We start from the raw sequence: 16,234 nt of genomic DNA, 5'->3' as shown, positions 1-16,234 counted from the left end.
GGGAGCAAGATGGAGGTTTGGGGCTTTAGCCTCTGCTGATTGACAGAACCTTTCGGGCCTGCTGATCAGTTCTCTTTTTCCCAGGACATATCCTGGGGCTGGAATATTGGGCCAAGGCAGTGGGGAGTAGAACTCCCTAGTCTGTTCCTGGTCTTGGAGGGCCTGAAGCTCTCTTGGTCCTGAAGACCTAAAGCTGGGGTCTTTGTACTTGACTTTCTGCCACAGCCTGGCCTCTGGTCATGCCTGGGTCTGCTCTGACCAGCTCTGTTCCATCTGCTCCGCTTTCCCAGGTTTGGAGTAATAACACTCCCATAACTTCTTATTCCAAAGCAAAGGACATAGCTTGCCCAAGAGTGATCAGTGGTTTCATTTAAAATGTGCTCATTGCTTGTAAATACACATAATCATATAAAATTATTTTATTAAAATAGAAAAGCTTTCCAGTATATTGCATTGAAGACATTTATATAGAAAAAGCAATTGCATCAAACATGCTACATCACCACTGAGAAATTTTGAAAGCTTTAAGTGCCCACTTTTTTTTTTTTTTTGCGGTACGTGGGCCTCTCACTGTTGTGGCCTCTCCTGTTGCGGAGCACAGGCTCCGGACATGCAGGCTCAGCGGCCATGGCTCATGGGCCTAGCCGCTCCGCGGCATGTGGGATCTTCCCAGACAGGGGCACGAACCCGTGTCCCCTGCATCGGCAGGCGGACTCTCAACCACTGCGCCACCAGGGAAGCCCTAAGTGCCCACTTTTAAACAACATTTTGGTATAATATGCATATCCCTATATTTTTCAGAAGGTACATATAACACTGAAAAAAACACTTCATGTAAAATCTAAGTTTAGGTGCATATAAACAAGAAGTATTATACTGAATAGCTTATTTCAAACTGTGAAACACATTCAAAGTATTAAATTTCTTAGACAACATGCAAACATTTGCAAACTTAGATTGAAACTTTTAAATATATAAACCACAATTCTTTATAATTCTATATCAAAAAAGAAAGTCAAACAGAACACTTATCTACACTGTGCATATCACAAAAAGCAAATGTGTCTTCATGAACGGAAAGTACTGGGATAACACACATGATTGTCATTTTACAAATATGGCTATTCACCTTCTTCATAATAAAATAGAAAAATCATGTATTATTTACACGAACTACTAATTATTTCACTTTTTGGCAATTACATAAGTAGCAGCAATTGGTTTAAAGGTCGATCTTTAAAAACTCTAAATTTAACTTGGATGATACCAAAGAATATATATCTGGTTAATATAAAAATGCATAATACAAGTCGCTTTGATGGGATATAACTTCACCCTTTCACAAAAGTCACAGACACACATTAGGAACCACTGAGACTGTCGCTTACAATATATTATATGAGTGCCATTTACTTAGCTTGCTTTTGTTTACCACATTAAATGGATTCCTGAATTAGATTTCTGTAAATTAAATTTGTCTGATGATTTATATGATAATTCCAAAGATGCCTTATCTTTATTTCATACTCTAATAGCAGTGGCTCTTTGCTCTGACCCCTCACTTCTAGACAGAGTAGGGAATATTTGTAAACAAACACACACTCTAGGGGCACCTTAATACTAAAAAGAACTTGGAAATGAAGTTTTTGTGATACGAAGCCCATAGTAAAGTGAGTTATCTTTCTAAAATGTGATCATCTCATTTACCAATGATACAGAATTTGTTTTAGAGTGGGGGACCCATCTAATGAGCAAAATGTAAATTGTAAGGCAGTGATCCGCCAGAAGGAGACATCCTCTTTTCATTAGTATTTGGAAGAACGTATTGTAACATTTGTAGAAACAAAACAAAACCCTTACTAACACTGGTGATCAAGAAAAATCCTGTGTGGTGCATAGAGGTTAGAGGTGACAAGTGCTTTGACTTGGCCACTATTCAACTATAAACCAGCAGTCCTGTACGTCTTTTCCAAAGTAGAAAGATTAGATCGAGGAATATTTTGCACTTTTCATGGGCAGTCAGTTGTGTGTCCAGACCCTGTGCAAGGCGAGACCCAGGCTGAGGAGGAAGAGGTGGGAGTGGCAGGGAGGCTGGGCCCTGGCAGCGGCCGAAAGCACGCTGCTGGAGACCTGCACCTGAGAAATGATGAGGGCGGACAGAGGGACGTGGGCCGCCAGAGTAGGGCTGTCGGAGTTGATAAGGGATTCGATCTTCTCTGCTTCCTTATTGCAAGCCTCAATCTGGGAGAGGATAATCAGATTCTTTTAATATAAAATCACAGAATCCATGAAAAGGTCAAGTCAGACAAATTCCACAAATATCCCAACACCAGGAATATGCTTTCTCTTTGTCCTTTTCTTAGCCAAAGTAACATTTTAATAGTCTTAATTTATTACACAAAAAATAACTGCATCAATGGAAATCAAATGAAAAAAGCCATGATCCACACTGCCACTGCCCTTTCTTTTCCCACAATCCTGTTCACCCCTTCTCCACGCTTAGAAGTTATCTTTTCATGCTTAAACATAGTCACGGGGAGTGGCCTTTCAATGCCCACCCACACATCAGGAGGAAAGCAATTAGACTTAATGAGCTTCCTAACTGTGGCAGTTTATAAACGGCTGTATTCACCCCCTTCACTGGAGCCCTCACTATGTTGACGCTGAAACTGGGGCCTCCTGAGTGAAGTTCACCTCTAGATTGTGAGCTGGCCCATAAGACCAGCGCTGGTGGGCTCCTCCTCCCCAGTGCGAACACAGCCCTCGGGAGACAGGAGTCGGTTTAGGCTTTGTTACTGCGCGACCTGTGTCAGTCCCTGCCTTCCCTGGGCCTCAGCCGCCTCCCCGTCTGGACGATGAGCAGATGCCTTCCATCTCTGCACGCTCTGAGTCACAGCGTCTCAACCTCTCCACTCTCCCACTCCTTTGCGTTCTGTTGGCCGCTGCTAACCTGGTGCAGCTCCGTCCCTCAGAGACTGCCATGCTTTCCTTCCTCCTGCCCTCACCCCCTCCCAAGTCCTCCAAACTTGAAAGTAACAGGATGGTTGCACAACATGTGCTGAACCCCACCTGCAAAGCTTTTGGATAATGATCCACAGGAATGATCAGGATCACAATTTCTGATTCGATGCTGAAGTATCCAAATACGTCACACTGTGGGACAGACACATGCATGCGGATCTTCTGAAGTATTTCCAGAACTGTTATTGGCTTTTTGTTTGCCACCTAGAGAGAGAAAAAAATTCATTACCTGAAAAAAAGAAGAATTCCTTATTACTGCCTAAGCTGCCTTGCCACCTTGCTTAAGCCACAGAGGCTCTTTTAACCTCTTTTAACCTAAGTGCAGGGTCCCAACAGGGCCTTGTTGGCTGAATTCTAAAATATCCACAGAGCCCATTCCAATGGGTTTTTTTTTTTTTCTGACTGCTGAGTTTTCTGGCGGAGATAAACACTCTCACCAGGAGCATTTTTTTTTTTTTTTTTTTGCGGTACACAGGCCTCTCACTGTTGCGGCCTCTCCCGTTGCAGGGCACAGGCTCCAGACGCACAGGCTCAGCAGCCATGGCTCACGGGCCCAGCCTCTCCGCGGCATGTGGGATCTTCCTGGACTGGGGCACGAACCCACGTCCCCTGCATCGGCAGGCAGACTCTCAACCACTGTGCCACCAGGGAAGCCCAAGGAGCACTTTTTTAAGGGACAGTTCTGACGTGGACGCCACAGGAAAATAATTAAAGCCTTCCTGTAAAAATACAGGTGTTTTCATAGAAATGGGCATAATTTTCTAGGTAGTGGCAGGTGTTGGCTGCTACATTTCTAGAGATGAGTCTCTATAACAGCAAGCAGAAAAAGTGATGATACAGCAAAGGGAAAGGGGCAAAACCATCAGAGGAATGTGGCCGGTTCTGGACACAGCCCCCGGCGGCATGGGGACCATGTGAGGGCTGGCAACCTTGAGACCATCTGGGCGTGACCAGTCCCTGGCTGCCTGGTCTGCCTCCACTATGCTGGCAGGGGACATTTTCTGAGAAAGGCCCGGGCTGATGGACTGCAGAGCAAGGTCACCACACAACCAGGCTGTAGAGGGAAGGAGCACAGGACAGAGCCAGACACTTTGAGTTCAAACCCCAGTTCTCCTGGTTGTGAGCTACTATACGGCCTTGGGCAAGTTACTCCTGTGCAAATTAGTTTCTTCATCTATAAATGCCATGACCCATTCTGTCTGTACGACTACTGACAGGTTTATCGATAAGGTTTCAACAGTACATGGCACATAAAGCAACTTACCTTAGCAATAGTATCCAGTTTTTCTTTGTCAAATAAAACTCTTAACATCCCAGCACATAACGGGCAACAAGCACCTGTATAACAGAAACCATTTTATGTGTGTTCAGAATTAGAAACAAAGAGAATTCATAATAGTTGGTGAAATGACCAGCCCTTCATTTTGTGCTGGGAATGTCACAGCAGTCCTTCCTGATGACTGCACTTTTAGATATGTTCCCTGACCAACCTGGAGTCTTATAATCTATACATTTACCGAAATCCTTCCTCCATCCCTGCTTTCCTCCTGTGCTACTTCTCAGGCAGGGCAGCTGTGGTTTAATACAGCACAGGGAGAGCTGGCCTTTCAAGACAGTCAGGGCCTAGACCCTGCCCTGCTCAGAACTCACTGTGTGATCCTGGGCAAGTGTTTCCTGTCTGCGAAACACAGGAGCAAGTGTTTCAGGGATTCCATGAGTGTTTAATTCAAATTTAATTTTAAAAATTATTTTAAACTGTTAAACCATAATAAAATGTCAGACCGTGGTCTCCAGGAGGAAAGGGGCTTTGTTCTGCTCACTGCTGTGTCCCCAGTGCCTAGAAGGTGTTTAGGACATAGTGGAAGCTCAAGAAACATTTGCTGAGTTCATGGACAGAGGAATGAACTTGTTAGACTCCAGATTAATCTGTTCTGTGCAGACTTGGGATAAAGTCTTCTGACACCTCTGTTTAACCGAAGAGCATGAGACTGTAAGGTAAGCTGTTTGAAAACTGTCACCGCTTATAATAGCCTGTACGAAACAAGACTTTCTTGATTATATGCAACCAAAACAATTAAATTAGATGCTAAGGCCAATCTAAGACAACAACTATCTTCTGTCTTTCTCAATTTCAAATGTTTGTGTTCATCAAAACTACTTCAATTATTCATTCATTAGTGACTGATTCCTTATTCATTAACTTTATAATATGCAAACACTATGCATTTGAACTAATAACCATAATTCTAGCAATTAAATATTGCTGTTTATTTACTGGTGTTTAAGGCAGGATTGAAAAAAGTTTTCCACATTGTTTTAAAATCACCAGACCAGATGATGTCTAAGGCAGATCCACAGCTTTTTAAGGTTGGCCCAGAGTAATGCATCTAATCAGCATCAGCTGGAGTCAAGACTTTCTGAAAAGTTTAAACACACTAGTCATCTCTCTTCTCAGTGACTCACTCTTTGGAGACAGATACGAAAATTCTCCCAATTCCACCCCTGCCCCACCCCAAATACTGCCAGCCTACCGGGTGGGATGATGGGTTTGCATTCAGTCGCTGAGAGCGAAGGACACTTCACAGCAGCACACTCAGCGACAGAACTGTGCTCGGAGAGGACCCCGACGGCCTGGCAGGGCCCATAGTAATCGACCGCCACCCGGTCCGAGTAGGCAGCACACACGCTACTGTAGGTCTCCCCGTTGTGCCCGCAGATGGGCTCTGGGGCTCTGCAGAAGGGCTGAGGGCAAGAAAGTACACTTAGCCTGTAAACCTCTGTGGTGCACTTTTCCTAACCAAGAGTGCAGAGTAGGTCTCCCTATTTTCAGGAAGGAAAAAAGACAGTATAAATTCTTGGACCCTCTGAAGTAAGCTCTTGAGGTGGCTAAACATGGGGTGGGGCTGGGGGCAATAGGGCTGTCCCAAGATGAATTGAAGAGATTACTTTTCTCAGCCTCTCCGGGAATTGGGTACTCATTCTCTGTGAACTGATATGAGATAAAAATCCTCCCTCCCTCCAGACTTCTGTTATTCCAGAAGAACCTGTTAGAAGAAAACAAGACCAATCTTCATGCAAATTCAGAGGCCTTATCATTTCACGCTGGGTACAGGATAAGAAGGAAGAGTGGAGAGATCAGGAGAGCAGACAGACTGGCTCCATGAGGTAGGTTAGGAACATGGAAGCGAAAACTTGAAGCCAGGAACAGGGAACAACAGCAAGAGAAGACTGGGAATTCAGAGTAAAGGTTTCAGTGCACTTGGAACATGATCTCTGAGGGGAAACAAGCCCAAGGGGATGAGCTGAAGGGATTTTCCGACAATGAAGACCAGGAAATGAGCAGCCGGTGTCCGCCAGCTGTGGGCAGGGGGTGCTGGCCCAAGGCTGGGCTTCCCCCAGGCAGAGGGCCCGGCACATAGATCAGTGGTACTGTGGGAGGCCTCAGTGGGGTTGTCCTTGGGGTTATTTTTAACATGAATACAGATTTCACAACCCTCAAAGACTGAAAGATAAACTGATGTAAGACAACATTAAGTTTCAGAGAAATTTTCAGTCACTTTTCATACCTCAGGTGGGACTTCAGTGGGAAGAGTGGGGAAAGAGTTCTTTCCTTCGTTGTTTTACCTCGCTTTCTTCCTGGGCTGTTCTCTAATGAGGGCCCGCAGAACTAGGGGAAGTGAAGATGCTGCTGACTAATGCCAGGGGTGTGAGCCTTTAAATTCTTTTCCTAATGGTTGGCGACAAGAAGCCTCTCTCTTCTTGCTCTGTACACTAGATGTGCAAAGGTTCACACAGGAGCAAGGGGGCCCTCCAGTGTTAGGAGGAAACGCTAGCCTCGGGGTGGCTCATTTTTGGTGGAGGACTGAGTGCCCTAGATTTGACGGGATTCACAGAGGACTCTGAAGGGGGGGGTCTCACTGCTGATTCATGTGTAAAAGATCAGAAGCTGATTTCACGCTCAGTGTACTTGGGTTTGTCAGGTAAACAGTGGTACCTGGCACGGGCCTTTGTATAAGAGGCTCTTCCCCCTCTGGTACAAAGTGCAGAGATTGCTGTGCTCCATGTGGTTTGTATCACAAACAGGATCTCGGACCTGGTCACAGGTGAGCTGTCTTGGCAAACACTCATATTGGCTACATCCAAATTTATCAAAAGTTGTCAGGCAGACTTGTGGTTTGGGTATGCATCTGAAAAACACAAACGCAGCACCATAAGCCAATGTCGTAAGGGACCATGGTGGGGCCGGCAAAGCACTGACGGGGTGCAGGAGGCTGAGGAGAAAGTAAGAGAGCAATCAGAAACAGTCCCTGTGCCCAAGAGCTTATGGAGAGTGGGGAGTCAAGCGTGCGTGTAAAGCAGGCTATCAGGTAGAAAATCACATACCAAGTGATCGTGGGAATGAGTCATTCTGATTGGGGAACCTGGAGAAAGCACCAGGAGGAGGTAGAACCAGGAGGATGAAGCCCTGCCAGGCTGAGGGAGCAGCAGAGCAAAGGTGTGTTGCCTGAGACCCTGTGGTGCTGGGGGAGAGGGCAGGGGACCCCGAGAGCAGGAGGAAAGTATGCTCAGGGTGGAAGAGGCATGATATGAGGCCATCAAATGGGCTGGGGCCCAATGCTGGAGGCCTTCTCGTTAATAATAAATGGAGCATTTTCAGAGGCTTAATTATCAGCTTGGTTAATATGAGTCTATCTTAAGAGAAGGCTTCACAGTATGTGCTGAAAATTTCAGGTTTCTGTGCTTACAAGGCTGAGGACCTGATGCTGGCTGGTAGTGAATCACTGAGAGAATGCCACCCCCTGAAGCTGGGTTTTCCTAGTAATACCTGAACCTTGCTCCATTCTCAATCCCTGAACTTCTTCAGAGGGGTTAGGGAGGATGGTTCTTTTCTTCTTTAGACTCTTTTTGCCTCCCTCATTTCTATAAAGGGTATTTATAATTTTCTATAACAAGATAAGACCTACGAAAATGTTTAGCTTTTACTGGGTATTTGAAATAATAGGATACACAAATATTAGTCTATAAAGTAAAAGGAGAAGAATATATTAGCTAGCATCATATAATTTCAAAGGAAATTACTTCTATTCTTTTTAGAGATAAGCTTCCTGCACTGAAATAACCACCACCACCATCACTACTACTAATATGGTTGCCTCTTCTGATGGGATTTAAAATTAGGATGCATGTAAAGAGAAATTAAGAAAACAATCCCATTTACAATCACATCAAAAAGAATAAAATATTTAGGAATAAATTTAACTAAGGAAGTAAAAGACCTGTACTTGGAAAACTATAAGACACTGATGAAATAAACTGAAGATGACACATAAAGATGGAAAGATATGCCATGCTCATGGATTAGAAAAACTAATATTGTTAAAATGGCCATGTTACTCAAGGCAATCTACAGATTCAATGCAATCCCTATAACAATACCAATAGCATTTTTCATGGAACTAGAACAAATAATTCTAAAATTTGTAAGGAAACACAAAACACCCTGAATAGCCAAAACAATCTTGAGAAAGAAGAACACAGCTGGAGGTATCACTCTCCCTGATTTCAAACTATATTACACACAGTCATCAAAACAGTATGGTACTAGCACAAAAACAGACACATAGATCAATGGAACAGAATAGAAAGTCCAGGAAGAAACCCATTCTTATGTGGGCAATTAATCTATGACAAAGGAGGCAAGAATACACAATGGGGAAAAGACAGCCTCTTTAATAAATGGTGTTGGGAAAACTGGACAACTACATGTAAAAGAATCAAATTGGACTACTTTCTCACACCATACACAAAAATAAATTCAAAATGGAGTGAAGACTTAAATGTAAAACCTGAAACCATAAAACTTCTAGAAGAAAACATAGGCAGTATGCTCTTTGATATTAGTCTTAGTAATATTTTTTAGATATGTCTCCTCAGGCAAGGGAAACAAAAGCAAAAATAAACAAATGTGACTACATCAAACTAAAAAGCTTTTGCACAGCAGAGAAAACCATCAACAAAATCAAAAGGCTGCCTACTGAATGGGAGAAGATATTTGCAAACGATATATCTGATAAGGGGTTAATATCCTAAATATACAAAGAACTCATACAACTCAACATCAGAAAAAACAAACACCCAATCAAAACATGGGCCGAGGATCTGAATAGACATTTTCCCAAGAAGACATAAAGATGGCCAACAGGCACATGAAAAGATGCTCAACATCACTAATCATCAGGGAAATGCAAATCAAATCACAATGAAATATCATCTCACACCTGTCAGAATGGCTATTATCCAAAAGACAACAAATAAGTCTCGGTGAGGATGTGGAGAAAGGGAAACTTCGTGTGTGTGAGAGCGTGTGCGCGCGCGCGCACACACACACACACACACACACTGGAATATTACTCAGCCATAAAAAAGAATGAAATCTTGTGACAACACGGATGGACCTAGGGGGTATTATGCTAAGTGAAATAAGTCGGACAGACAAATACTGTATGATTTCACTTATATGTGGAACCTAAAAAACAAAACAAATGAACAAACATAATGAAAGAAACAGAGTCATAGATGGGTGGTTGCCAGAGGGGAGGAGAGTGGTGAGAGGAGAGAAATTGGTGTGGGAGATTAAGAGGTACAAACTTCCAGTTGCACAATAAAGGAATCACAGGTATTAAATGTACAGTATGGGGAATATAGTTGATAACTATGTACAATAATATCCTTGTATGATGAAAGACAGTAACTAAACTATTATTTCAAAATGTACAGAAATACTGAGTCACTATGTTGTATACCAGGAACTAACACAGAGTTGTAGGTCAATTATACTTCAAAACAAACAAACAAACAAACAAACTCATAGGAAAAGGTCAGATTTGTGGTTACCAGAGGCAAAGGGTGAGGGGAGGGAGAATTAGATGAAGGTAGTCAAAAGATACAAACTTCTAGTTATAATATAGAGATGTAATGTACAACATGATAAATGTAATTAACACTGCTGAATGCTATATATGAAAGTTAAGAGAATAAATCCTGAGAGTTCTTAGCACAAGGAAAAAAAATTTTTTTCTATTTCTTTAATTTTGTATCTATATAAGATGATGAATATTCACTAAACGTATTGTGGTAATCATTTCATGATGTATGTAAGTCAAATAATTGTGCTATACACCTTAAACTTATATAGTGCTATATGTCAATTCTATCTCAATAAAACTAGAAGAAATTAGAATACATGTAGTAATAATTTTACAGAAATTTAAGACATTTGAAGAGAAATAATTAAAAAGAAGAATATTTAGAACTTCACTATCTATTAACATTGAAGGAATGAGAACAAAGCGTATCAGGAGAAATTTGGTAATTTTGGAAGGAAAAACATTACCAATATGAACATACAGAAATAAGAGGATCAATAGGAAAGGCTGAGACTCTGGGGGGTAAATTAAAATAAACACGATCAGGGCAGGGACTTTGTCTTGCTTACTATTGTGTCCTAGTGTTTAGAAAGATGCCTGGTGTATCAGTAGATACTTGATGAATGACTATAACTTTATTTATTCTCAACTTTTTGTTTTTTAAACAATTAGTTTTTGAACAGATAATACAAGCCCATGTAGAAAGTGAAAAGACACAAAATCATATACAGTGAAAAGTAAATCTCCTTCCTACTCCTTGTGTCCCAGCCACCTAATTCCCTTCCCCAGAGGCAACCATTATTATCAATTTCTTATTTATTCTTCCAGAGATATTTTATATAAGAATAAGCATTTATATATGCTGACTCAAAAAGTATGTGCATTTAAAATTTTGGTAGCCTTGGACAAATTGCCCTCCAAAGAGGATGTACCAATCTTCACCCCAAAACCCTCTTGTATGGGAGTGCCTACTTCCCTACATTTTGTTATCAAACTTTTTACCTTTACCAATCTGGTAGACAGAAAATGGTACACAATTGTAGTTTTACTTTAATTTACATTTCTCTTAATATGAGAAAGGTTAAGCATTGTGGTAGATTGGCTAGATGATCATTCATCAAATTCATTTAATTTTCTTCCTGGGCATACATCTAGATTACATTTCCCAGCCTCCCTGGCAGTAGTTCTGGACAAATGACTAAGTTCTAGACAATGGAGTGTGGCTGGAAGTAAGATGAATTTTTAACCTGGCCTATAAAAGCTTCTCAAGAGCAACCTCCATCATCTCCCTTCTCTTTTCTGCTGGACAAAGGAGGACTAGAGGCTGTAGGAGCAGAGTTGCTAGATGGAAGGATCCTAAGTCTTTGAATCACATGTAGAAAGCCACCTGCTGAACACCCAAATGGACTGTATTTGAACTTCTACTATGTTAAAGCACTGATATTTGGGAGTTTGTATACAGTAGCTAGAGTTACTCCTCCCCCAGCTAATATAAGCATCTTTTCAAGTGTTTAAGAACCATCTGTACTTCTTCTCCTATGTTTACGTCCTTGGTCCATTTTCTATTGGTTATTGATCTTTGCCCATTTTTATACTAGGTTGTTCATCTTTTTCATATTGATATGTAGGGGTTCTTTATATTGTAAGGACATCAGCCCTTTCCCTGAGATTCTTCTCAGTTTGTCATTTGTTTGTTACCATGCAGAAAATTTTCATTTTCATGTAGCTGCATTTTTCAAGCTTTTCTTTTATATTGATTTTGTATTATACCCAGCCAGCCCCTTCCAGTTTGAGATTTTATTGTTTTATTATAAAAGCAAGCCAACCTTATTCAGAAAGGTTAGCAAATAGAGGGAAACAAACAAATACCAAAACAACCCTCAATTCTACCTCCCAACACAACTATATTATCCTTTTGACTTATTTCTTTATCATGTTTCCTTATGTATAGCACCCTGTCTTCTTTCCATAGCAACTCTTTGGGCTTAGTTTTCATGATGTAAACTTTGCTAGATGGGTGACCAACTCTCTTTGCTAAAAGTGAATTTAAATTTGTTAAAATAAATTTAACACACGAGAAAATCTTTCCCTCCCTTCATGCTGCACCAGGATTTTCAGGATGGAGAAGCAATTGCTTGTTCTCCACAAAACCTTCATAAGGCAAGGACTGTGGCACTGGGACATGTCCTGCTCAGCTCTCTGAGGTAGTCAGTGAAAACTCCAGTTCTAGAAGCTTGAAACCTGAGTGAATCATCAGGACCCTCATCCTGCAGCCACCACAGGCAGAAATCCGTCATTAAGGTGAGGTCAACTGCACTCTGAGCTCCTGAGGAAACTGCAGAGAAAGGAGCCCCAAACAACTTCATAAAATACTGAAGTTACACTTCCAGAGATTTCTCATGTCCCATCCCTACAATGGAGGTAGGTTTTAAGTAGAATGTTTCCTATTGCCATCAGGCATAAGTAGCTAATAACAAGAATGCATCTGCTTCTCTTGTCTCAGCTGCCACCTCTCTTTGCCTCACACTTTGTTCCAGTCTCACAGAACTGCTCTAGCTCCCGGCATACACCACGCTCTCTCCTCGTTTCCAGCAGCCAAGATCTTTGCTCCTGTTACTCTCTCTGCCTTCACCAGCACCACCTTTCCTCCACCGTAAACCTTGCTGTCAGTCTCCTCCTCGTTTTTCCAGCCGACTGTCACATGTTCTAGAGGCTTTCCCAGGTTCCCCCAGGCTATGTAAACTGCTCAACTTCTGGGCCCCCAATCAAAGCATGTTACCAAGCAGCTTCACCTGGATCTTTCCCTCTAGACTCCAACTTTTCAGGGCAGAGACCACCTTAATTCATCTTTGTATTTTCACTGTCTGGTATAGAGTAAGTGGTGACCTTCAGTTGAAAAAGATAAGGAGGCATTTGACTTACCTTTGGTTTTTTGGGCAGGGGTTAGGAGTACATGGATCCTTTGAGATGCATGATCCAAACTCAAACTGATGGTCTTGGAGGCCCACACAGCGAGCAATGCAGGCGCTGGGGTAAGTGCGTCCATTCTGCCCACACACAGGGACAAACTGATCTGCACAGTTACAGGGCAGACCTGAAGGGAGGAGAGTGCCTCAACAATGTGCATTTGTACGGTCCCTTTCCCCTCATGTTTCCTAATTAAGGCAAATCACTAACAAGCATGCAGAGGTCTCAGGTTAAAAGAGAATTTTAATAAGTCAGAAAAAAAACCCTTCCAGTCTCTGACAGTGTTTTTAAAGGTGGCAAGGTTCTGAAAAGCCATTTGTCTGCATAACAACTTTCCTTTGTTCCATTTATTGCCAGCTAATTGAGGGCCTCCAGATCTTGATTCCAGGGGTAGAGACGAACAGAGCTATGGGTAGGAAAAGTAAAGGATGTTTCTCCCAATCTGGTATATAAAATCTGAAATTTAGATGTTTGATTCTGGCTTAGGGGATTTCTAGAATGTTAAAGGATAATATCAAAACCAAGACAAATAATGAAGGTTGTAAATGCCTCACATAGGTTCCTTCCATCTCCTTAGGGAGGGGGAAGAACAAGAAGGTAGTAACTTGGGAAATTATTGTAACTTGAGACTTAAGAATTTTTATGAACATCTCCTTCTGAGTCCTGTGTGGACTGAGTCCCCCAAAATGTGGTATACTTTGTGGCCAGTAAAATCTCTTTAGAGTCTGCTAGCTAAATAGTCAGTAATGCAATTTATCCCAGGACACGAGGGGCTACACACTACAGGGAAAAAGCATCCTGCTAGTTGTAAAGTTCAACTTCCCAAAACACTTAGATGTAAGTAAATAAGTAAGTCTTCCGTGTAAGTCCTTAGTTCATTTTTCATCCCCACATCATTTTAACTGTTTCTCTAAGCAGAATGAATTGTCCTCATCAGACCAAGCAGACAAAGGATAAAAATAAAGGACAACAACAACAGAACAATAAAGCAGCAAAGGCTGGTACTCATTATGGTGGATAGAGGATGGGGTGGAGCTAGTCCTGCCTCTACTTCCTCATCAGTCTGCCGTTCACTTCTTATTTCTGATCTCCTTTTTATTTCCAATGGGCTGGAGATACAAGGTTGGTAAAACCCTATTCTGTTCTCTTCCTACCCGACTCCATGTGTAATACCAACTCCATGGAAGGAGAATCAAGCTGCTGCTGCAGCAGCAAGAAATGGAGTAAGGGCAGCTACCTGGTTCCTCTTCACCCAGAACCAAAGGTATTTCAGATTTGGGAAAAAGCAGATACCAGCAGATACCAGCCACTGTGCTGTTGCTGTTGACAACCGTAGCTTCTTCTCAAGAAAAGAGCATCCCATCGAGCTAGGCTTTTCACTTATTGCAGCTGGTGTGAGCATAATACAAGCAGCATAAAGCAAAGGAAAGTCAAGAAAGTCGTATTCTTGACCGATTGTTCACAAAAATCTTAAGTTTCAAAATTACAATAATTTCCTGAGTTACTTTCCTGTTTTTCCCCGTCCCTAAGGAGATATGAATGGAAGGAATCTATGTAAGGTGTTTACAACCTTTGTCTTTGTCTTGCTTTTGTTATCACCCTTCAACATTCCAGAAATCTCCCAAGCGAGACTTGATACATCTAACTTCTAGATTTTATATACTAGATTGGGAGAAACACTCTTTACTTTTTCTACCTATAGCTTTGTTTATAGGGGTCCCTACCTATATGAATTCAGTAAGACAAGGTAGGACAAGAAAGAAGGTGGTAATAAAAACATTAAAACAGAAGCAAATTTAGAAAATACATGGACACTTTAGACCATAATGGTAGGGATAAATGGGTATTTTAGCAGGTAGAAAAATTACATTTAACTAAAACCATCCCAATCACTGGCCTTGTTCTTTTTGACTCATGGAACTCCAAAAGGACCCTAAGAAACCACTTAGTTTAATGCCTTCAATTCATAGAGGAGGCAACAGATCCAGAGAGGAAAGTACCTTGCTCTCAGGTTATGTATTAATTTTACTGTGAAAATTTGCGGTTAATGCAAGACCAGAGAAGCTGCCTTGAAGGGAATATGAGTACAAAGGGATGAGGGCAGCTTCTGGGTGACCATGGTTACCTGTGAAGGTACGACGGTCATCTTCTGAGCTGTGCTCACTGAGACAAAGGCGAGTAGAACACACCAAATTGCCAGCAAAACAAGAACAGATATTGCAGTCAATATTAAAGGAAGTTCCATGACCTGAGAGAAAGAGAAATAAAATGTTGATCTATGTAATGCATTTATAAATAAATCATAAATTAAAAAATTTAATAGTTTAAAGAGCTTTAAAATAGAAATTCTTGAAAGATGACTTCTGAATACACAAGCTAGGGAGTTAAATTTGTAATACTTATATTTTTGTATTTACCTCCCACCATACCCCTCCAAACGCCTAATGTGCTCATCTCACCAGACTGCTCCTTATTCTCTGAGAATGTTTCTGGCTACCTCTTTTGCCTCAAGTGCTCGTTCCTTTCCTCCTTCTGGAACTTTACTCATCTTTCCAGGACCAGTCCTGATGCCATCTTTGGGTTGAAGACTGTCCTGATGCCCTTGCAGAAATGACTAGCTCCTTAAAGTACATACATTTGGTCTGCTCCTTTTTGTGGCTCAAATTCTCTCCCATCTTAGCATGCAAAGCATGACCTCAATCCCTCATCCCAGTTTCAGCTCCACAAGGCACCAGTATGTTCTTTTGTAGAGAATAGGCATTTAATCAAGTTCATTCCTTCCTTAATGGAGGGAATGAACTTGTCTATCTTCAGAAGTTTTCTGTGATTCAAGGTACATACATTACATTTTAGAATATGGACTAAGCAATGAATACCTGACTTGCTGGTCTAAGCAGAAATTTGCAAGCCTTTTTTAGCCAAGAGTACTCTTCTTAAGATAAAATCTCACACAGAAGAGTAAAACAAGAGGCATATAAAAGCTGAACTACTCTGGTTGATGGGTAGAGGGATGGACGTAGAGGTAAGGGTAGCAGAATGAGCACGTGTAGTGGGGAGCACATTCTCAAAAGTGGTATTTTTTCACAATTTTTGAGGTTATATATTGATATGAACAGTTATTAGGGCTATAAGCAAAAGATGGTTAAGGAAACAGTGAGAAAGCAAGACTCTCAGAATTTTAGAGAAGGCGATAAAGCAGGGCACCTTTTAATGTGCTCTCTTGCAACCACGAATCAACAGTGTAGTTTCCATCCCCCAGTTTGCTTTGCATGACGTCAAACTCTGAGTTTTACTTCTGGGAAAGGGGCAGAGGGGAGAGA

At 41.6% G+C, this 16,234-nt stretch overlaps 2 protein-coding genes across 5 annotated transcripts in view; both read right to left on the bottom strand.

Annotated features, from left to right (window-relative positions):
• Window positions 1–16,234, bottom strand: part of GLIPR2 (GLI pathogenesis related 2) — a 213,722-nt gene that overhangs the window by 30,161 nt on the left and 167,327 nt on the right. The gene's annotated exons all lie outside the window — the stretch shown is intronic.
• RECK (reversion inducing cysteine rich protein with kazal motifs) overlaps window positions 405–16,234 on the bottom strand; it is a 77,789-nt gene continuing 61,959 nt past the window's right edge. For all 4 annotated transcript variants that reach the window (XM_081238393.1, XM_081238394.1, XM_081238396.1 and 1 more), the window contains 7 exons: window positions 15,040–15,162; window positions 12,870–13,041; window positions 7,016–7,208; window positions 5,553–5,763; window positions 4,286–4,359; window positions 3,070–3,225; window positions 405–2,241 (listed from right to left, as the gene is read on the bottom strand). In XM_081238393.1, the coding sequence (XP_081094519.1) occupies window positions 2,020–2,241; window positions 3,070–3,225; window positions 4,286–4,359; window positions 5,553–5,763; window positions 7,016–7,208; window positions 12,870–13,041; window positions 15,040–15,162 (1,151 nt within the window). In that variant the 3' untranslated portion in view covers window positions 405–2,019. The remainder of the gene's footprint in view (window positions 2,242–3,069; window positions 3,226–4,285; window positions 4,360–5,552; window positions 5,764–7,015; window positions 7,209–12,869; window positions 13,042–15,039; window positions 15,163–16,234) is intronic.

This window comes from Mesoplodon bidens (assembly GCF_964165515.1).
Source record: "Mesoplodon bidens genome assembly, chromosome: 6".
NCBI lineage: Eukaryota > Metazoa > Chordata > Mammalia > Artiodactyla > Ziphiidae > Mesoplodon > Mesoplodon bidens.
This window is presented reverse-complemented; position numbering and strand designations above follow the sequence as displayed.